Here is a 19234-nt window from a genome sequence, read left to right on the forward strand (position 1 = left end):
CTCTCCACCTAGCCTCCTCACCCCCAGCGCTCTCCCCTCCTCCCTCACTCTCCCTCTCTCCCCTCTCTCTCCCCGCTCTCTCTCTCTCCCCTCTCTCTCTCCTCCCACCTCTCTCCCTCTCCCCCCCTCTCTCTCTCCTCCCCCTCCCTCTCTCTCTCACCCCCCTCTCTCTCTCCTCTCTCTCTCCCCCTCTCTCTCCTCTCTCTCTCCCTCCTCCCTCTCTCTCCCCTCCTCCCTCTCTCTCTCCCCCTCCTCTCTCTCTCCCTCTCCCCCTCCCTCTCTCTCTCTCCCTCCCCCTCCTCTCTCTCTCCCCCTCCCTCTCTCTCTCCCCTCCCTCTCTCTCTCCCTCTCTCTCTCTCTCTCTCCCCTCTCTCTCCCTCTCTCTCTCCTCTCTCCCCTCTCTCTCTCTCTCCCCTCTCTCTCCCCCTCTCTCTCCCTCTCTCTCTCCCCCTCCCTCTCTCTCTCCCCCTCTCTCTCTCTCTCTCCCCCCTCCTTCTCCCTCTCCCCCTCCTCTCTCTCTCTCCCCCTCTCTCTCTCCTCTCTCCCTCCCTCTCCCCTCCTCTCTCTCTCCCCCTCTCTCTCTCTCTCCCCTCTCTCTCCTCTCCCTCTCCCTCTCCCCCCTCTCTCTCTCTCCCTCTCCCTCTCTCTCTCCCCCTCCTCTCTCTCCCTCTCTCTCTCTCTCTCCCCTCTCTCTCCCTCTCTCCCTCCCCCTCTCTCTCCCTCTCTCTCCCCTCTCTCTCTCCCTCTCTCTCTCCCCCCCTCTCTCTCTCCCTCTCTCTCTCTCTCCCCTCTCTCTCCTCCTCCCCCCCTCTCTCTCTCTCCCTCCCCTCTCTCTCTCCCCCTCTCTCTCCCTCCCCCTCTCTCTCCCTCTCTTCTCTCCCGCTCTCTCTCTCTCCCCCCTCCTTCCCTCCCCCCCTCTCTCTCCTCCCCTCTCCCTCCCTCCTCCTCCCCCCTCCCTCAGTGTGTGTGCAGCAGCTGCGGAGCGTCCTCCGACCCGCTGCCCTTCATCCAGATGGTCCACTACATCTCCACCACCTCGCTGTGGTGAGTTTCTGTCAGAGCCGCCATCTTGGGCTCCAACGCGGTAGCTGGCAACGCCTCAGGGTTGCCCTGGCAACCAGACACCTGAAGTGTTTCTGCCATAGACATAAATACGACCCCTCATGGAGCGGGTCGGCCCGTTGCTGCGATGCGTAACAGCGTCCGCCATATTGAATGTGGAATATGTGCCAGTGAGGTAATACAGGTAAATGGACCGAACTTCACAAAGTTCCGTTTTACAAAGTATTTTAAGTTAATTCCTGTCATTGACACATTTTCTCACACATTAATATATTTGGCAATCAAAGAAATGACTAAAGAGAGTTTCTAACTTTAGATGTGATTATTTAATTGCTTTGGGGCATTTCTGAATAAAGAGCTCAATGTTTTATTTGATAGAAATGATTCTGATCATTTTTATAATGATACTGATGAACAGACACTTTTACAGTGTTTAATTAAAGAACATATTTACATAATTCCATAATTTAATGTACATTTAACGTTTCAAGACTAGAAACAAATTATTTTCTTGTATTTATTTTTTATACGTTATTGAGAAATGACTTTTGATTTATAAATCAGTCATTGTCAAACATTAAACTACATATTTTTCTTACTTTTTTCCAGAGAAAAAATATTTATTATACGTCAACTCTGCTATTGACAGCAAAGAGTGAAAATAATTCTAACAGAGTAAATTATTCTTATTTCATTACATAAGCTGTATTAATACACTAATACTTCAGACTGAGATATTTAAAAATACACAAAGTTAAAGAATAAAATATTTATTTATTATACTGGGAACACTGGCCACAGGCTTCAGTCTGCTGGTCTCACTGGGAGAACTCAATGACTTCTGAGACGTCCTGGTTCACAGGCTGAAGCCAAGGATAAAAGAGAAATTATCCAATAGTTAATAGAAAATACATACGATATGTTTCGTATGTTTCCTTGACATTCATAAAAAGCCATTTTCAGCATGTTGGGCTCTGACTCGTAGCATCTTTATAGCTAAATACCGACATGGTGAAGCTGAGCTGGAAACAGACTGAAGAGCAGCAGCTCCAGCTCTGATCCTGACTGATCTTTCCTCACTAAATCCTCTGGTTTCTAATGAACTTCTCCTCTAACAGCGGTTTCTCATCAGCTCTCATTAGAAAACAGTATGAAAACATTAGCTGCTAAGCTAACAATCAGCGGTTATTTCGGGCCAATTTAGCTACATAGGAAATATTTTCCGGTTGTTTAAAAGCGAATTTCTGGCTGCAAAGTAATTCTGATCTTTCATCCTTACCTGGGGAAGGTAATTCCAATGAATCCAGTTTGTTTCGTAAAACGGTTGAAACACAGAACAGGATTAAAGGAGCTCCGATCCCTGCTGCCACATACAAGATGGCGGACGCCGTTACGTAGGACTCAGCGCTCCATGAGGGGTCTACGTATTGATGTCTATGGTTTCTGCAGCAGGTTCAGTGAAACCAGGAGGTCGTCCAGCTTCTATAAACATATTTCTAGACGTTTACAGGAAAAACCTGAAGTTAGAGGAAATAAATCAGAGTCCAGTTTAAAAACCAAAATGAAATATTTAGTTCATGTTTCCATCAGAGATCCAACGACAGACGATCTGATGTCAACAGAGACGAGTTTTACCAGAATGAAGTACAGATCAGATATTTATGAAATATTCAGTTTCTGAGCCGAGAGCAGAGATCATGATCTGTTTCATCAGGAGTTTAACGAGATTCAACAGAAACATTAAAACGTCTTAAAATACAATGAAACAGAGAACACAGGATTTTTACCTAAATAAATAAAGCTTTAGCTTTTAAATCAGTTACAGTTTATCTGCAGAGGATTAAACATCAGCAAAGAAATTACATTTAACATTAAACTAAAATTATTGTAAACTGCAACAAATTGGGCACGAATTCACGTCTGAGAGTCAGAATATGACCAGGGAAAGGCTGAGAGAATAAAATGGTGATGAAGCCAGAATGAACATAAATTCATCATGTTAACCTAATAAAGTCAGAATAATACCAGATTAGACTTATTGGTATGTAAATGAGGTTGAAATAATGAGAATAAAGTTGTAATAATGCAAGAATAAAGTCAAAATAATATAAGTTTTAATCGTAGCAGAATAAGTTTAATAATACAAGAATAAAATATGAACATAATGCAAAGATGAAGTGATGAATGAATCCTAATAAAATTAGATTGCTGTTGTTTCCTGGCGCTAACGCTCTGAGCTACTGAACAGTGTTACTCTGCTGGATGCTGATTGGCTGATCGGGTCGGCCTGCTTCCTCCTCCTCTTCCTCTTCCTCAGCAACCAGGCGGTGAAGATGCTGGAGTCCAGAGAGAAACCGACGCCCAGCATGTTTGGAGAGCTGCTGCGCAACGCCAGCATGGGCGACCTGCGCACCTGCCCAGTAAGCCTCCAGCAGATACTGGTCCAGATACTGGTCCCAGTCCTGATACTGGTCCCAGCCCTGATACTGGTCCAGTCCCAGTTCTGATACTGGTCCAGTCCCAGACCTGATACTGGTCCAGTCCCAGACCTGATACTGGTCCCAGCCCTGATACTGGTCCAGTCCCAGACCTGATACTGGTCCAGTCCCAGTCCTGATACTGGTCCCAGCCCTGATACTGGTCCAGTCCCAGACCTGATACTGGTCCCAGACCTGATACTGGTCCAGTCCCAGTTCTGATACTGGTCCAGTCCCAGACCTGATACTGGTCCCAGACCTGATACTGGTCCAGTCCCAGACCTGATACTGGTCCAGTCCCAGCCCTGATACTGGTCCAGTCCCAGTCCTGATACTGGTCCAGTCCCAGACCTGATACTGGTCCAGTCCCAGTCCTGATACTGGTCCCAGCCCTGATACTGGTCCAGTCCCAGACCTGATACTGGTCCAGTCCCAGTTCTGATACTGGTCCAGTCCCAGACCTGATACTGGTCCCAGACCTGATACTGGTCCAGTCCCAGACCTGATACTGGTCCAGTCCCAGCCCTGATACTGGTCCAGTCCCAGACCTGATACTGGTCCCAGCCCTGATACTGGTCCAGTCCCAGACCTGATACTGGTCCAGTCCCAGTTCTGATACTGGTCCCTCCTCAGAGCCGGTGCGGCCAGCAGCTCCGGATCGCCCGGGTTCTGCTCAACAGCCCAGAGATCGTCAGCATCGGCCTGGTGTGGGACTCGGAGCACTCGGACCTGGCCGAGGACGTCATCCACTCTCTGGGAACCTGCCTGCGACTCGGAGATGTGAGGAGCCGACCCGGAGGTAAACCAGAGCGCGGTGGGCAATCGGACTGACTCGGTTCTGGTTCTGCAGCTGTTCTACAGGGTGACTGAGGAGAAGGCCCGGCAGGCCGAGCTCTACCTGGTGGGCGTGGTCTGCTACTACGGCAAGCACTACTCCACCTTCTTCTTCCAGACCAAGATCAGGAGGTGGATGTACTTCGATGATGCTCATGTGAAGGAGGTGAGACCCGAACCAGCCGGCCCGGTTCTGATGGAGCCCGATTTATGACCTTAAACCTGGTGGAGGGTCCCACCAGGTGAGGTCCCAGCCTTTGGTGAATTAGCCTTTACACTGACGCAGTACATATAATTATAATATTCAAAATGTCTCACTGCTCAAGACTAAAATATTAAAAACCATAAAAACCAAAAACATTCGGGGTTCTCCTGCCAGCTGCTGATGGAGCTCCGCTTCACGCCGTTTGTGTTTTAAAAATCAGATTTAAATGGATCCACGACTAGTTGAACGTGTTGACCTAAATACGTTGCAATTTTCCTATTACTTAAAAAATTGCTGTTTTTGATACGCCAAAACTCATAATTACTTCAAAAATGTACATCTTTTGTCATATTTGTCGCCCATGGAGGCCGCCATTTTTCATTGATGACGTCATCAGGTCCGTTCTGTACTGGAGTCTACAGAGTAAACACAGGAAGGCTAACTTTGCCCCAGTAGTTGTTTATCATATTGCGTTTGACTGGTGTCATTTTAGATAATGCCACATATGTCACTATCGGCTATGATAAAAAAATAAAAATAAAAAGAATCTGGATAATTTCCCACATGAAAGAAAGGAGAGCGCAGTGCGAGAACCGGAGAGGAACACAACCAAGGACCTAATCTGGACCCTGGACATTTCTCCACAACGCTTTGAGCCATTTATACCAGCAGAACCAATGAAGCTAACAGGTGATCTTTGCCTTAACGAGCTAAAAATAAATGCCTGCTGCCGCTGAGACAGGTAGAGCTGGACGCTCTTTGAGATGCTAACAGGAGCTATACTGCCTGCGGTACTGACACCACCGACACCGGACCCATGGAGGTCCGGTGTCGGTGGTGTGGCTGTTAGCCCCGCAACGAACTCTAAGCAGCACAGTTGATGCCGAACCGGATACAGCGCTACAGACGCCAGGAGAAACGTCAAATACAAGATGCTAAAGGAGCTATTACTGCTGGAAATGCTAACGGAAATGCTAACTGAGCCATTACTACTGGAAATGCTAACAGAAATGCTAACGGAGCCATTACTGCTCCGTTAGGTTATAATAATACCAGAATGATGTGAGATAACAGAATAATGTCATAACTTGAGAATAAAATTGTATTAAACCAATAGTATAGTTGTAAAAATACCAAAAATAAAGTCATAAATATGAGCATGTTGTCAGAGAATAAAGTCATATTTTACAGTGTAACTGATAATTAATCTGTGGAAATAATCAGATTATGATGAAGGATGAAGGATCTGCTCCTCTTCCTCACTTCAGCTCACAGTTACATCCATCTATCTCTCTCTCCTGCTCTAGTTTTTCATTCTTTCTTTGTGAAACAGGAAATCCCTCCATTGTTTGTTGGTGCAGCTGGTTGGATCGGAGGTCAGAGGTCAGATCAGTGAACACTTTTCACCCACGCTGCAGACCAGCTCCCGTCTCTTTCTGCCTGTTAAACAAACCGTTACTCTCTTTGCTCTGGTCTGGTCCAGTCCGCTCTGGTTCGGTCCGGTCCGAGTACTGCTTTGGAAAACGGAGGACGGGTGGAAACGATAGAGAGAGAAAAGAAAAGCTAAAGGAGGAAGAGGAAGTTTTTCTTCCTTCAGAGAGACGGTGAGACGCTGCTGGCAGGATTCAGATGTTAAAACCAGCTGGGTTTATTTCCACATACTTTGGGTCTCGTTTTTAGAGGAATGTCAGAGAAACTGGTTGAAGCTCGGTTCGATTTTTCTTTAGTTTATGGAAAGTTTTCAGTTAGACATGAATCCATCTGAGTTTATTCAGAAAACCTGAATCAATACTGAAACTAACTGATGTTTGAGTGAACGACTAAAACTACTAAGTATTATTGTTATTGTGAATAGCTTGTTACATGGGGTTAGGGTTACTTTGGACAAGAAAGTGGAGGTTAATGATGATGAGTGGATGGTTGTTGGATGGATGGTTGTTGGATGGATGGTTGTTGGATGAATGGATGATGGATAGAAATTCAACCTTCGTTTCCATAGAAACCGATTCTTGTTGAATAAATTTGAGGCTCAATGTGAAATCAGTGTGAAAATCTTCTCTCTGATTTTCATGCTGACTCTGAAACATCCCATAATAGTTTCATGTTTCTGTGTTTATATGAATCAGAAGCAGAAACATTCGTTCCCATGGCAACAAGAGCAGAGCTCAGGTCTCCTCTGGTTCTCCGGTGGTCAGTTCTGGGGTTAGCCCTCAGAACTGGATCCAGTCCAGAACCGGACCTCCAGCGTTCAGAAGTTTCAGTGAACGGCTCCAAAACGGCTTCTGCTGTTCCCTCAGATCGGGCCCCGGTGGAAGGACGTGGTGTCGCGCTGCATTAAAGGCCGCTACCAGCCGCTGCTGCTGCTGTACGCCGACCCGCGTGGGACGCCGGTGACCCTGCAGGACCTGCCACCACGCCTCGACCTGCAGCGCCTCCACAAGGCCGGCTACGACAGCGAGGACTCGGGTAACCAGGAGCCGCAGACACTCGGGCTGTAGGGCTACCGGCTATAGGGCTACCGGCTATAGGGCTACCGGCTGTAGGGCTGCCGGCTATAGGGCTACCGGCTGTAGGGCTACCGGCTATAGGGCTACCGGCTGTAGGGCTGCCGGCTATAGGGCTACCGGCTGTAGGGCTACCGGCTATAGGGCTACCGGCTATAGGGCTACCGGCTGTAGGGCTACCGGCTGTAGGGCTACCGGCTATAGGGCTGCCGGCTATAGGGCTACCGGCTGTAGGGCTACCGGCTATAGAGCTACCGGCTGTAGGGCTACCGGCTGTAGGGCTGCCGGCTGTAGGGCTGCCGGCTGTAGGGCTACCGGCTGTAGGGCTGCCGGCTGTAGGGCTACCGGCTGTAGGGCTGCCGGCTGTAGGGCTGCCGGCTGTAGGGCTACCGGCTGTAGGGCTACCGGCTGTAGGGCTGCCGGCTATAGAGCTACCGGCTGTAGGGCTACCGGCTGTAGGGCTGCCGGCTGTAGGGCTGCCGGCTGTAGGGCTACCGGCTGTAGGGCTGCCGGCTGTAGGGCTACCGGCTGTAGGGCTGCCGGCTGTAGGGCTGCCGGCTGTAGGGCTGCCGGCTGTAGGGCTACCGGCTGTAGGGCTGCCGGCTGTAGGGCTGCCGGCTGTAGGGCTGCCGGCCTGAGGGCTGCCGGCTGTAGGGCTGCCGGCTGTAGGGCTGCCGGCTGTAGGGCTACCGGCTGTAGGGCTGCCGGCTATAGGGCTGCTGGCTGTAGGGCTGCCGGCTATCCTGCAGCCGGTAGCCCTGTAGCAGCTAGCTGCTGTAGGGCTACCAGTAGCTCTCTGTGTGTTTAACTCATAAATGACCCATCGCTGCCCCCTGCAGGCCGCGAGCCGTCCATCTCCAGCGACACTCGAACCGACTCGTCCACAGAGAGCTACTGTGGCCGCCAGTCCTCCCAGTCCTCCCAGTCCTATCATGAGGCCGTGGCGAGTCGCTGCTCATCCGACTCCCAGGGAACGCTGGTCTGCATGGAGCGACCCGACAGAACCGACAGAACGCTGCACGCCTCCCTCTGCAGCCTGGACGCCATAGGTACCAGACTGTCCTCTGTTGTCCTTGCTCACTGCTTCACTGCTTCACTCATTCATTCATTCACCGTGTTGCATGATGGGTAAACCATCCCATAATGCCTCTCATTGTAAGGCCGTGTGGCAGATGAGCAGCCTCTGAGGAAAGGAGGCGGGGCCACAGACAGGAGGCGGAGCTCCAACAGGTCTTCTCAGCGAATCAAACCAGAACCCGATCCGCCATCAGCAGGTTACCACAGCGATGGTAGGCGGGGCTTAGATTAACGAGGAAACGCTAAAATAAATTATAATCTAATGAACAGGAAGGTAGACTCACCTGAACTCAAAGATCAGAATAAAGAGTTTATTACATCAGTTAGTTTATAAAACAAAACAAACGGGTGATGAAGATGATGAGGTTTGATTTAATCTGATTAATCTGGTTCAAACTGGTTTAATCTGGTTCAAGTCAGATTAAACCAGTTTTATCTGATTAAACCAGATTAAACCAGATTAAACCAGATTAAACCAGATTAAACCGGTTTAATCTGGTTTAATCTGGTCCGTTCTTCATGTCCTCATTCTCTCGCCTTTCGCTCCTCATCGCTGCTGTCCTCTGTCCTCCTCCGTCTCTCCTCTCGTCCTCTACATGTTTTTCTCCTCTGTCCTCCAGGAGAAACCTTAAAGGAGAAGCAGGCTCCTCGGCACCTCCCCAAACCTTCATCCTCCTCCTCCTCATCCTCAGCCAGTCGCCTCAGAGACTTTAAGGAGACGATGACCAACATGATCCGCCCCCTGTCCTCCTCGTCCTCCTCCTCTCTGCCGGCCGCCGTCCTCTCCTCTGAGCTCCTCTCCTCCTCCTGCTCCAGCCAGCACCTCCCTGCTGCAGACACAGCTCTGTTCTCCTCCTCCGCTCCAGTCCAGGACTGGGAGGCTGACAGCACCAGCAGCGAGTCCAAGGCCAGCTCCTCAGGAGGAGCAGGGAGGTGCCGGCCGGCGTGGAGGCCGCGGAGGGAGACGCTCAACATCGACACCATCTTCATGCGCGAGCGGCGGAGGCAGGCGGGATACAGCCCGCTGGGAGGAGGAGCCTGTGAGCCCGATGGGGCCCACAGCACCTCGTCAGGCCAGGAGGAGGCGCCGTCCATCAGAGCGGTGTTCTCCCGGACTCTCCCCAGCTCCTTCAGAGGGCCGCAGCTCCCTGCGCCTCCTGCTGCTCCCAGGCTGATCCAGAGGATGGAGAGCGGCTACGAGAGCAGCGAGAGGAACAGCGGCAGCCCCGTCAGCCTGGACCTCAGCCTGGGAGACAGGTGAGACTGTTGGGCCCAACCCTAGAGGTGAAAGGTCACAGAATCACCAGAGGGTTCTGAGCAGTAGGAGCCCCAAACAACATTCATGAATTTCAGGTCTCTGATCTCAGGATAGAGTCTGGGGTCAAAGAGCAACAGGAGATGGTTCCCCTAAATCTGACACCAGTTAAGACTTGACCTTTGACCTATGGCTGTTTGAAAGAATCCCATCCCATAATATGATCCGCTGTGTCTGCAGGGAGAGTGGTGTGAAGAAGCCTTCCTCCTCCTCCTCATCCTCAGGACCCTCATGGAGGAACATCAGGTCAAAGAGCAGCGGCGCTCTGCTGCAGGACCTCGCCTCCTCCAGCAGGGGGAGCCTCGGTATGAAGGCCGCCGTCTGTAGGCCCTGATCCAGAGTCTGTCTGTAACCTGCTGTTCCTGCTGCTGCAGCGCCCCCCGCAGGCTGCAGCGAGCTGGACGAGCTGCAGGAGGAGGTGCTGAGGAGAGCCAGGGAGGAGGAGCAGCAGCGGTGGCAGGAGAAGGAGAGGGAGGAGGCGCTGGGCTTCAACCCCAGACCCAGCAAGTACCTGGACCTGGACCAGCTGCAGATCCAAGGTAACTCAGGTTCTGGTGGTTAAACCAGGAGTTCAGACCAGGTGATCCCTGCTGAGTCTCCTGTTGTTCTGGTTCTGGTTCTGTTGGACTCCAGCACCTGCTGACCCACTGAGCATGAGAGACGATGGATGGATAAACCCTGAACTTTGTGTTTAGTTGTTAAAGTCTCCAGATGTCCTGTGGTTCTTTGAAGACAGAGCAGTCCATGTTCATCTGGAGTCTAACTGATGACGGTTCCCCAGCAGAGAGCTGCCGGACCGGAGCGGATCCTCCAGAACCTGAAATGGGTCTGGGCTGGTTACCATGTGCAACCAGACTCTGGTCTGATGTAGAGAATCAGAAACCAACCGAGACAATCTGGACTTTGTGTCATGGAGCTTTGCTCTGCCTGAATGAGGGGTGAGCCTCATCATGCTGACAGCTTCAAAGGTCCGCAGGAGGTTCTGATGGGTCCAAAATGGACCAAGACGGTACACCACACACCATCACCTGGATCCCTGATGCCTCTCCAGATGGTTTCATGTTTTCCGTTCCTGACTGTGGTATCTGCTGCTGTAGCTCAGCTGCTTCAAGGTTCCACATGTGATTTGGGGGAATAGTTAAATCATTTTGATCAGGGTGTGATTTTTATCAGAAGGAGAAACAGACCGGGTCACTTAGACCCGAACAGCCAGGAAAAAAGTCTGAACTTTCCACATGTATGAAGATTCCCTGGATATTCATCCAGTCGTGTTTTAAATACTCCAGATGTGGTAAGAGTCCAGAGTAGTGAGCTGAAAGACTTACAGAGAGAAAACTGGACCAGCGAAAGCATTAACACACACCACTGTCAGAAACCTCAGTAAAGGGACCGAAACCTTCAGCAGGTTGTAGATATTCATGGTTGAATTTGTGCAGATGGATCCGTAAACCTCCGGTCGGTTCTGATGGTCCCAGTTTCTGTATCCACTGATCAAATCCTAACACTGTCGACCCGACGGGGAGCCGCAGGACGAGTCGGAGGAATGAAACCGGAACCAGAGCAGGACGATCACCAGGAGCCAGAGTTGATCGATTCATTGATAATATCAATAACATTTATTAGAAACAATAGTTTTACATTCAGACGTTCTTCAGTTCTTGATTTGAACCAGAGCTTGTTACTCTGTGTGTGTGTGTGTGTGTGTGTGTGTGTGTGTGTGTGTGTGTGTGTGTGTGTGTGTGTGTTCCTATGCGGTGTGTGTGTGTGTGTGTGTGTGTGTTCCTATGCGGTGTGTGTGTGTGTGTGTGTGTGTGTGTGTGTGTGTTCCTATGTGGTGTGTGTGTGTGTGTGTGTGTGTGTGTGTGTGTGTTCCTATGCGGTGTGTGTGTGTGTGTGTGTGTGTTCCTATGCGGTGTGTGTGTGTGTGTGTGTGTGTGTGTTCCTATGTGGTGTGTGTGTGTGTGTGTGTGTGTGTGTGTGTGTGTGTGTTCCTATGTGGTGTGTGTGTGTGTGTGTGTGTGTGTGTGTGTGTGTGTGTGTGTGTGTGTGTGTGTGTTTCACTGTGTGTGTGTGTGTGTGTGTGTGTGTGTGTGTGTGTGTGTGTGTGTGTGTGTGTTCCTATGCGGTGTGTGTGTGTGTGTGTGTGTGTGTTCCTATGCGGTGTGTGTGTGTGTGTGTGTGTGTGTTCCTATGCGGTGTGTGTGTGTGTGTGTGTGTGTGTGTGTGTGTTCCTATGTGGTGTGTGTGTGTGTGTGTGTGTGTGTGTGTGTGTGTGTGTGTGTGTGTTCCTATGCGGTGTGTGTGTGTGTGTGTGTGTGTGTGTGTGTGTGTGGTCAGCAGATGGAGCAGGAGGAATGTTCTCCACTGATCTGCTGAACAAACTCAAACTGAAACACAAAGGAAGTGATGAACAAACAGCTGCCATTGTTACTGACTGTGTGTGTGTGTGTGTGTGTGTGCGTGTGTGTGTGTGTGTGTGTGTGTCTTGCAGGTAAAGGCGAGAGCTTTGACAGGTGTGTGATGGAGGCGGAGCTCCTGCTGGACCAATCTCTGCGCTTGGAGCAGGCGGGTGACGTTGCGGCGGCGCTCTCTGCGGTCAATGAAGCCGTCTGTAAGCCCCGCCCCTTTGTGTGGCTCCGCCCCTTCATAACACATCGCATTCCTGCAAATGATAGTTAGACTTCCTGACATGTTTGTGTTCATGATCTGAAGTTAAACTGAGTCAGTCATGGCGGGGAACCAGAACCGGGTTCTCCGGTCTCTCAGGGGAACCTTAGCTCCTGTTTCCAGTCATTCGGGCCGATCGGCTGGTTCTGGGTTCTGATCCGGTCCAAACTACCTGAAACCTGCAGCAGCAGAAAAAGAAGCCTGAATGATGAGAGTAGATCAATCCTGGATCCTGAAACAGAACCAGAACCTTCGGCCCAGTTTCACTGGTTTGGGTTTCCATTCCTTCTGTTTGATTTCCTCATGTCTGACCAACAGCGCCACCATGAGGCCGCATCGCCTCCTGATGCTTCACTTAAACATTTCTACATGACCTCATCACAGCATGTTATTATTTATGCATCTTTTCTTTCCCAGTTATTCCTTTTCCTTTATTTTCTGTTTCCATGGTTACGTTTTCCTGCACCGCTGCAGCCAAGCTGCGGCCGGCGGCGGCTGAGGGTGGAGCCGGTAGCCACAGCCGGCTGCAGCGCTGCATGAGGAGATGCCGCAGCCTGCAGCAGCGCATGCTGCAGCTGCAGCAGTCAGAGGCAGTAAGACAGGAAGCAGAGCAGCAGGAGGAGCAGCAGACGCTGGAACAGCTCAGGTACCACCTGCTCTGCTCAGCCAATCACAGCTAAGCTGGCTCAGCCTGTTGGGGCGCAGTGCTGCCCCCTACTGTCAGTTCAGAGGATGAGCTGCAGGATCAGAGTGGAGCTGCTGGATCTTTTTTCCATTTCTGTGAAATTAGTTTTAAATCAGACAGTCTAAGCCCCGCCCCCTCAGAGCAGCAGGTGGCCTTCCTCTGGGTGACCTCGGTCTTCTCTCCCTCCTCTGCAGATCAAAGCCTCTCCCGCTCCCAGTACTTCTGACAGACAAGCAGGGCGACCAATCAGCTGCCCGACAGGACCACCAGGCTCCTCCCCCTTTCACCTGCCTTGTTAAGCCCCTCCCTCCTGCATCAGGTTTGCCCTCTGACCCCACCTCCAGCAGGAGCCCCTGCTCTGGCTTTGGGAAACCCCTCGGTAGCGCCAGGTCTCTCCCTGCTCTTGCTGTGGAAACCTACCTGGATGACGTGGCTCCGCCCCCTCCACCAGAAGAGGCGTGGCCTGACCCGTCACAAGCCCCGCCCCCACATCGGCCATGTTCCCAAACTCCATCACCTGCTGGAGGTAACGGGTGTCATGAGATGATGGAGGATTCGGGTTACTCCAGAAACAAACAGGCCACGCCCACAAGCCTAGCCCCGCCCCCTTCCTCCTGCCCAACCAGGAAGTGGTCTTATTTAACTCCGGAGCAGCTGGATGATTCTCCATCTATCAGCTCCACCTTTTACTCTCCCTCAGGCTCCGCCCCCACTGTGGGCCGGCCAATCAAGAGCTGCTCCCCACCAGCCAATCAGCTTCTCAGAGCCGCCCTGCCTGTGCAACGATGGGCTGAAAACGTCAACAGATACTACAACTCCCAGCATGCAGCGGCAGGCGGAGCAGCAGAGGGGGAGGAGTTATCTGAGCTGGAGACGCTGTACCAGGCCAGCCTGCAGGCTCCCAGCATGCAACGGGGCAGCCGTGGAGTCAGCCCGCAGCCAGGGGGCAGCAGAGCAGGTAGGAGCACAGACGGGCAGGAACTCCTCCGATGTAAACATGAGTATGAACACTTTCTGTCTCTGTTCCAGTGGTGAGGAGAACGCCGTCTGGATCCAGACGCTCCAAAACGCCGACGGCTGAAATCGAGAGAAACGCCTACAGGAGACCGGCCTCACCTGGAGAGCAGGTAGAACCCACAGGAAGCTGCTGCGCTAACACCAGAACCAAGAGACAGCTGAGCTATGATCAATGAACTGATCAGTAACCAGAGTTTTAGGTTTTTACAGACATCAGGATCTGGTACTGTCTTTCCTGAACATCTGTTAACTTCCTGCTGCAGTCGGTTTTTATCTGAGACGATTTCCACTTTATCAGGAATTGATTTCTGGTAGAAACATGTTTTATCTTTGATGTGAGTCTGGAAGTAAAATCCTAAAAACTGATGAATGAAACCAGATTCAGCCTGAAGCTGAAATCAGAACTTTCAGTTGGAGTCAAATTAAATTCATCCAGAAGTTCTTCCTCATTGATTCACAGCTGAACTCTGTGTCCTCTACAGCCCCCTGCAGGCGAAGACGAGAACTACAGCGCAGAGAACCTGCGACGCCTCGCTCGAATTCTGAGCGGAACCGTCATCGGGTCGAGACCACAGAACCTCCAGCAGAACCTCCAACGCAGCTGTGTAAGTCACACACAGGTTCATGCTGCCACCTGGTGGTGACATGTCGTCACTGCAGCCTCCTTCATTTCCTGTTCCTCTGGTGATTCAGACATGAATGAGTTAAAGACCAGATAAAACCAGGAGGCTAATTCAGTTCTCTGGTTAAGAGTTAAAACTCAGACCGACTTTCATCCAAGAGTTCAGCAGGTTCAGTCTGAGGTCAAAGTTCAGCAGGTTTAACATCAGGTTTAGTTTCAGATTCAGATCCTCTCCTCTGTGTTCGGCCTCAGGCTGCTGGTTAAACACTCATGTTTGGTTTAGTTTTGCCCTGAGCGTGGTCTGCCAGGCGGAGCCGGCCCGGTCTGCCGGCCCGGTCTGCCGGCCCGGTCCGTCCTGAACTCGGCCTGCAGGAGTCCTGATGTTTTCCTCATGCTGAACATCGGCGTCTGCAGGCAGACTCTGATCTGCTGAAGCTACGGTGGCTCAGAGGAGACACGTCCTGACAGGAAGTCGGATCAGAACATTTCAGGGTTTGTTCAGTTCATCTTCATCGTGTTAACCATTTCTCCTCTTCCTCTGTTTTTCCTCTTCCATCCATCTTCATCCCCCTCCTCGTCTTCCTCATCACATCTGAAGGACCCCTCTGTGTCCAGGCCCCCCCTCAGACACTCAGACCTTCACTGCTCCTCTTCCTCCCTCCTCCTCCACCCCAGCACCTCCTCCCTGCACCTCCCCTCCTCCTCCTTCACAGCAGATCGCTCCTCCTTCCACCGACTCCACAGCCCTCCGGCTCCACGGCGCCCCCACACGCAGACGCCACCCCTCCCCCCCTCCTGGGGACGCTCAGGTAACCCTTAACCTCCACATTCACCTGCTCCTCCTCCTCCTGACTTCCTGTTGGGTGAAACTCAAACTCTGATCTGGAGTTCAGTAGGAACTGGTTCTTGCTGCTGCTGTTCACTGAATCAGTTCACTAACCAGTTCTTTATGTTCAGTAGGAACTGGTTCATGTTCAGGACTGAACATGAAGTTTCACCTTCAGGATGTTTAATTTAGTTTTACCAATCAGTCGTCATCATCGTCTTCCTGCGGCTCTGATTGGCTGAGGAGTATTGCATCACTTCCTGTTGCTGTAATACTCTGTTCTTTGATCTAATTTCTAAATAAAAAACTTTACTGATTTATTTTAACATAAACAAGTTAAAACATATTTTCTGTTCCTACATTTTACTTTTTAGGAACTGCTGAGCCTCGCTAGGCTAGTTAGCTTAGCACTAGCTTTGTTAGCTTAGCATCAGCAGCTCCATAGGAAGCATCGATCCAGAACCACCGACCCGTTTGAGTTTCTCCTGCTCAGAAACAACCTGCTGATGATTCTGATGGGTTCTGGTTGATTCGTCTCATCTCATTGGTCGATTAACTGGACTTTAACCTGATCAACTGGACTAAATAAACCAGTTCTAACCAGAACCGGAACCAGAACCAGGCAGGTCTTCTCCAGGTGAACCTGCTGACTCTGCTCTTCCTCCTCCTCTTCCTCAGGTTCTCCTTGGCACCAGGTTCTGGTTCTGTCTGACAGCGGTTCGACTCCCTCGGCTCTCCACAGCGTCGCCATGGGTTACGCCACTCTTCCTCGCCACGCCCCGCCCCCCTCCTCCTCCTCTTCCTCCCTCCCCAGGCCCAGACCCGGTTCTGCTGGTTCTGCTGGTCCACAGCGTCTCCTCGCCGACCCGGTCGCCCCCCACCGCCATCATCAGGCGTCACTTCCTGTTGGAGGAGCCGGCGCTGCTCCACGGCGCCCCCGTGTGTCAGGAGACGTTCCTGCTCAGCCCCTGCGTCTGGACGTTCCCCCGGAGACGGACTGGCGGCGCCATGTGGACCCGCGGGCCGCCCGGTACCAGCAGCGCCCCCAGTGGACGGACGGGCTCTGCCGGCAGCTCCCTGCCGACCCGGATCGTCCTTCCTGCCGACCCGGCCGGCTTCTGTGGCCCGGTGCCGTTCAGGCAGCAAACAGTGAGGGAGACGTCAGCAGGTTCATGGAGGTCAGAGGTCACGACCAGAACCAGAACCTGAGAGGAGACAGAAGAACCTGAGCAGATCCAGATCCTCCCTGAAGAACCAGAACAGAGCTGGATCAGAACCAAAGCCAGCAGAACTCGGTCCAGATGTGGACCCGGGTCTCCTCTAGAACCTCCTGCAGAACCTCCTCTGTGCTACTGGACCCGTGTGGCTCCAGCTGAGCAGCAGCAGAAGAAGAAAAGACTTCCTGTGTTCAGCTGAACAGAACCTGGATGTGGTTCTGCTCCAGTGTAGATGTTCTGCAGGTTCTGGTTCTGTCGGACTGCAGAGCTCATCGGGTTTCCTCTGGGATCTTCATCCTGATGTTTCCCGTCTCCTCGGTTCTGATTGGTTCTGCTCTTCCTGCAGATCTCCTTGGTGACTCCATCCGGCTCTGATGTCACTTCCACTGGTCAACACCCAGTTTTCTCCCGTTTTCCGGTCATTTTTAGATGATGAACTGCTGACTCCACCCGGCTGGCGCTCCAGGTGGGCAGAAACAAACCAACACCAAGTCGTCTCTGAGGACCAGCTTTAGGTTCATGAAGCTGCAGAAACGTCTCGGTTGAAGTTCTGCTTCCCATCATGTCAGTTTCTGGTTCTGCTTGTTTTTCTCCGCCAAACAGACGAGATGATTAAAGATCTCCATGGAAACGAATCAAGTTTCTCGGGTCATCATTCAACCTCATGTCTCTACTTTAGTCACAAGTTCTGGTTTGGTTCTAAGCATCTGGTTCTGTTGAGCCAGAAGGTTCTGGATGAGTCCAGAAACCAGAACAACAAAAATAGAAAAATGTTCTGCAGGTTTTCAGTTTCAGGTAGAAAATCTGAATGAAAGAGAAAAATACAGATTTTCCACTTTTGACCTTCAAGTGTTTTCAGGATGAAAAATGATTTAATGCAAAAATCAGTTTTATTGAAATTTAAGGAATCAAATATAGAAGACATGAAGAATAACTGCAGGAAAGGGTTAACAAGGTTAAACCAGTTAACCCGGTTAACCATGTTAACCCGGTTAACCATGTTAACCCAGCGCTGCTGGGCAATAAATGCGCATAAATCCTCCCAATTAATGACACGAGATGAGAAACGCCAAATATCCAATGTATAGTTACACTGCTTACATTAATGGTGTTTTAAAAACAAAACCAGTAAAAACTGAGTCAATATGTCAGATTCCCTCCTCACCCTCGTCTTGATTAGAACAGAGTCCGCTGGTTCTGTCCAGACTGATCAATATCAGCTCGTTTATACGAGTATTAGTATAATGGAGGCTGGTATAAATGCATTTATATATGTCATCACATGGACTTATATGAAGTTTTATACATTTTTTTCATATATTTATTATTGTTTTTCTTCTTTAGATATTAGGTTGGCTTAGAATGATTCCAAATAATGTACAGGAACGACCTGGTGCTGTTACATGTCGGGGCAACTGGGGGGCCAATCAGATGTCAGGGTGGGGGCGGCCACTGGGCCCCTGGAACCCCCTCTGGCTCAGCCCCTGACTAGACTAGCTTAACTTTTAAAACTTAACATGAACTCTTACTGCAGTTCGGAGTATTTCGGTTCAATTAACACAAAATAAAGCGACCTACATAGATTTTCTGACAGATAATCAGGTGTTTAAGTTGGCTAATCAACCACAGAGTGTTGAGGCATCAATCCTAACGATGCAAAATGAAAATTCAAAAACATAAATCTGAAACAAACGGAATGTTCTGTTTGGAGCGTCTACGTTTAGTGTGGGAAAGGTTTTTGTGTTTGTGTTAATTCCTGATGCACTTGATCTAATCTTTGCTCTGCGCTCGCGGGGCTGTTGTTTATTGGTTGCCATGACAACGAACCTGCGTGTGACGTCAAGCTGACAGAAAAAATTATCACCCGTTTTTCTACGTTTTTCCCCTGTTGCATCATTTGTTCGTAGAACGTGGCGAAATTCAGATGCATCATCAAATGGGATGAAATATTTCATAAAGCATAAAGAGCCAAAGCTTTTCAAATTTTAAATTATGGCTCCAACAGCGACAATTAAGTAAAATTAAATTATTGGTCAATATAAAAGAAATTCGCTTTGTTCTCTATTGTATCTTTACAGAACTGACAGAGAGCAATTTTTTAAAGATTTATATTCAGAGAGAATATATTTCACATTTCCAAACTTCAGCATCTCAGCTTTAAGCCTCATTTTATAGAATCCAGTAATAACTCGACTCACCACCTGCCCCAACCAGACACACTAAAAGGGTTTGGCGTCTTTAATACTTGCTACATTAAAGTCACATCATATCTAATCTGCTGAGTCAGCAGGACTAAAGGTGGAATCAGAATCACATAATTGAAAAATACAAAGTATGATTCTTTAGGTTTACACAGAAGTTACTTATTCTGCTTTTGAAATGTTTAATAACATTTTGATTGTCACAGAATCTCATGTTGTTTTTGTATTTTAGCGCTTGATAAAATCAGACAATAAAAGGCAACTATGTGATAATTCTTCACAAAAAATATTACTGAATTATGAAACTTTTCATCTGTAGGGAAGCATTCAGCTGATTCCATAAATTATGACTGAAAAGTTCCTTTAATTCCATCACCAAGTGAAAGACATTAGATTACTTCCAAATTAACACATTTATATTTCATGTAGCTGCTCAAAGGTTGTTCTCTAAAGGTAATATTAATCTGACAAGCCTGATCAGGACGCATCCTAATTTATCGAGTCAAACTGTCCGGCAGGACAAAA

At 49.8% G+C, this 19234-nt stretch overlaps 1 protein-coding gene across 4 annotated transcripts in view; it reads left to right on the plus strand.

Moving 5' to 3' along the window:
• The window catches only part of usp54a (ubiquitin specific peptidase 54a), a 29632-nt gene extending 12489 nt beyond the window's left edge, over positions 1–17143 (plus strand). For 3 of the 4 annotated variants that reach the window (XM_088013343.1, XM_088013344.1, XM_088013345.1), the window contains 17 exons: positions 962–1044; positions 3380–3482; positions 4173–4319; positions 4390–4539; positions 6876–7044; positions 7922–8131; positions 8243–8371; positions 8780–9416; positions 9655–9779; positions 9849–10013; positions 11966–12085; positions 12616–12787; positions 13021–13784; positions 13856–13953; positions 14326–14448; positions 15064–15274; positions 15970–17143. In XM_088013343.1, coding sequence (XP_087869469.1) covers positions 962–1044; positions 3380–3482; positions 4173–4319; positions 4390–4539; positions 6876–7044; positions 7922–8131; positions 8243–8371; positions 8780–9416; positions 9655–9779; positions 9849–10013; positions 11966–12085; positions 12616–12787; positions 13021–13784; positions 13856–13953; positions 14326–14448; positions 15064–15274; positions 15970–16520 — 3957 coding nt within the window. In that variant the 3' untranslated portion in view covers positions 16521–17143. The remainder of the gene's footprint in view (positions 1–961; positions 1045–3379; positions 3483–4172; positions 4320–4389; positions 4540–6875; positions 7045–7921; positions 8132–8242; positions 8372–8779; positions 9417–9654; positions 9780–9848; positions 10014–11965; positions 12086–12615; positions 12788–13020; positions 13785–13855; positions 13954–14325; positions 14449–15063; positions 15275–15969) is intronic. The other variant, XM_088013346.1, reaches the window with a different exon arrangement.
• Positions 17144–19234: the final 2091 nt, after the last annotated feature.

This window comes from Poecilia mexicana, unplaced genomic scaffold (genome assembly GCF_051168715.1).
Source record: "Poecilia mexicana isolate PSO_F unplaced genomic scaffold, ASM5116871v1 scaffold_15, whole genome shotgun sequence".
Lineage (NCBI taxonomy): Eukaryota > Metazoa > Chordata > Actinopteri > Cyprinodontiformes > Poeciliidae > Poecilia > Poecilia mexicana.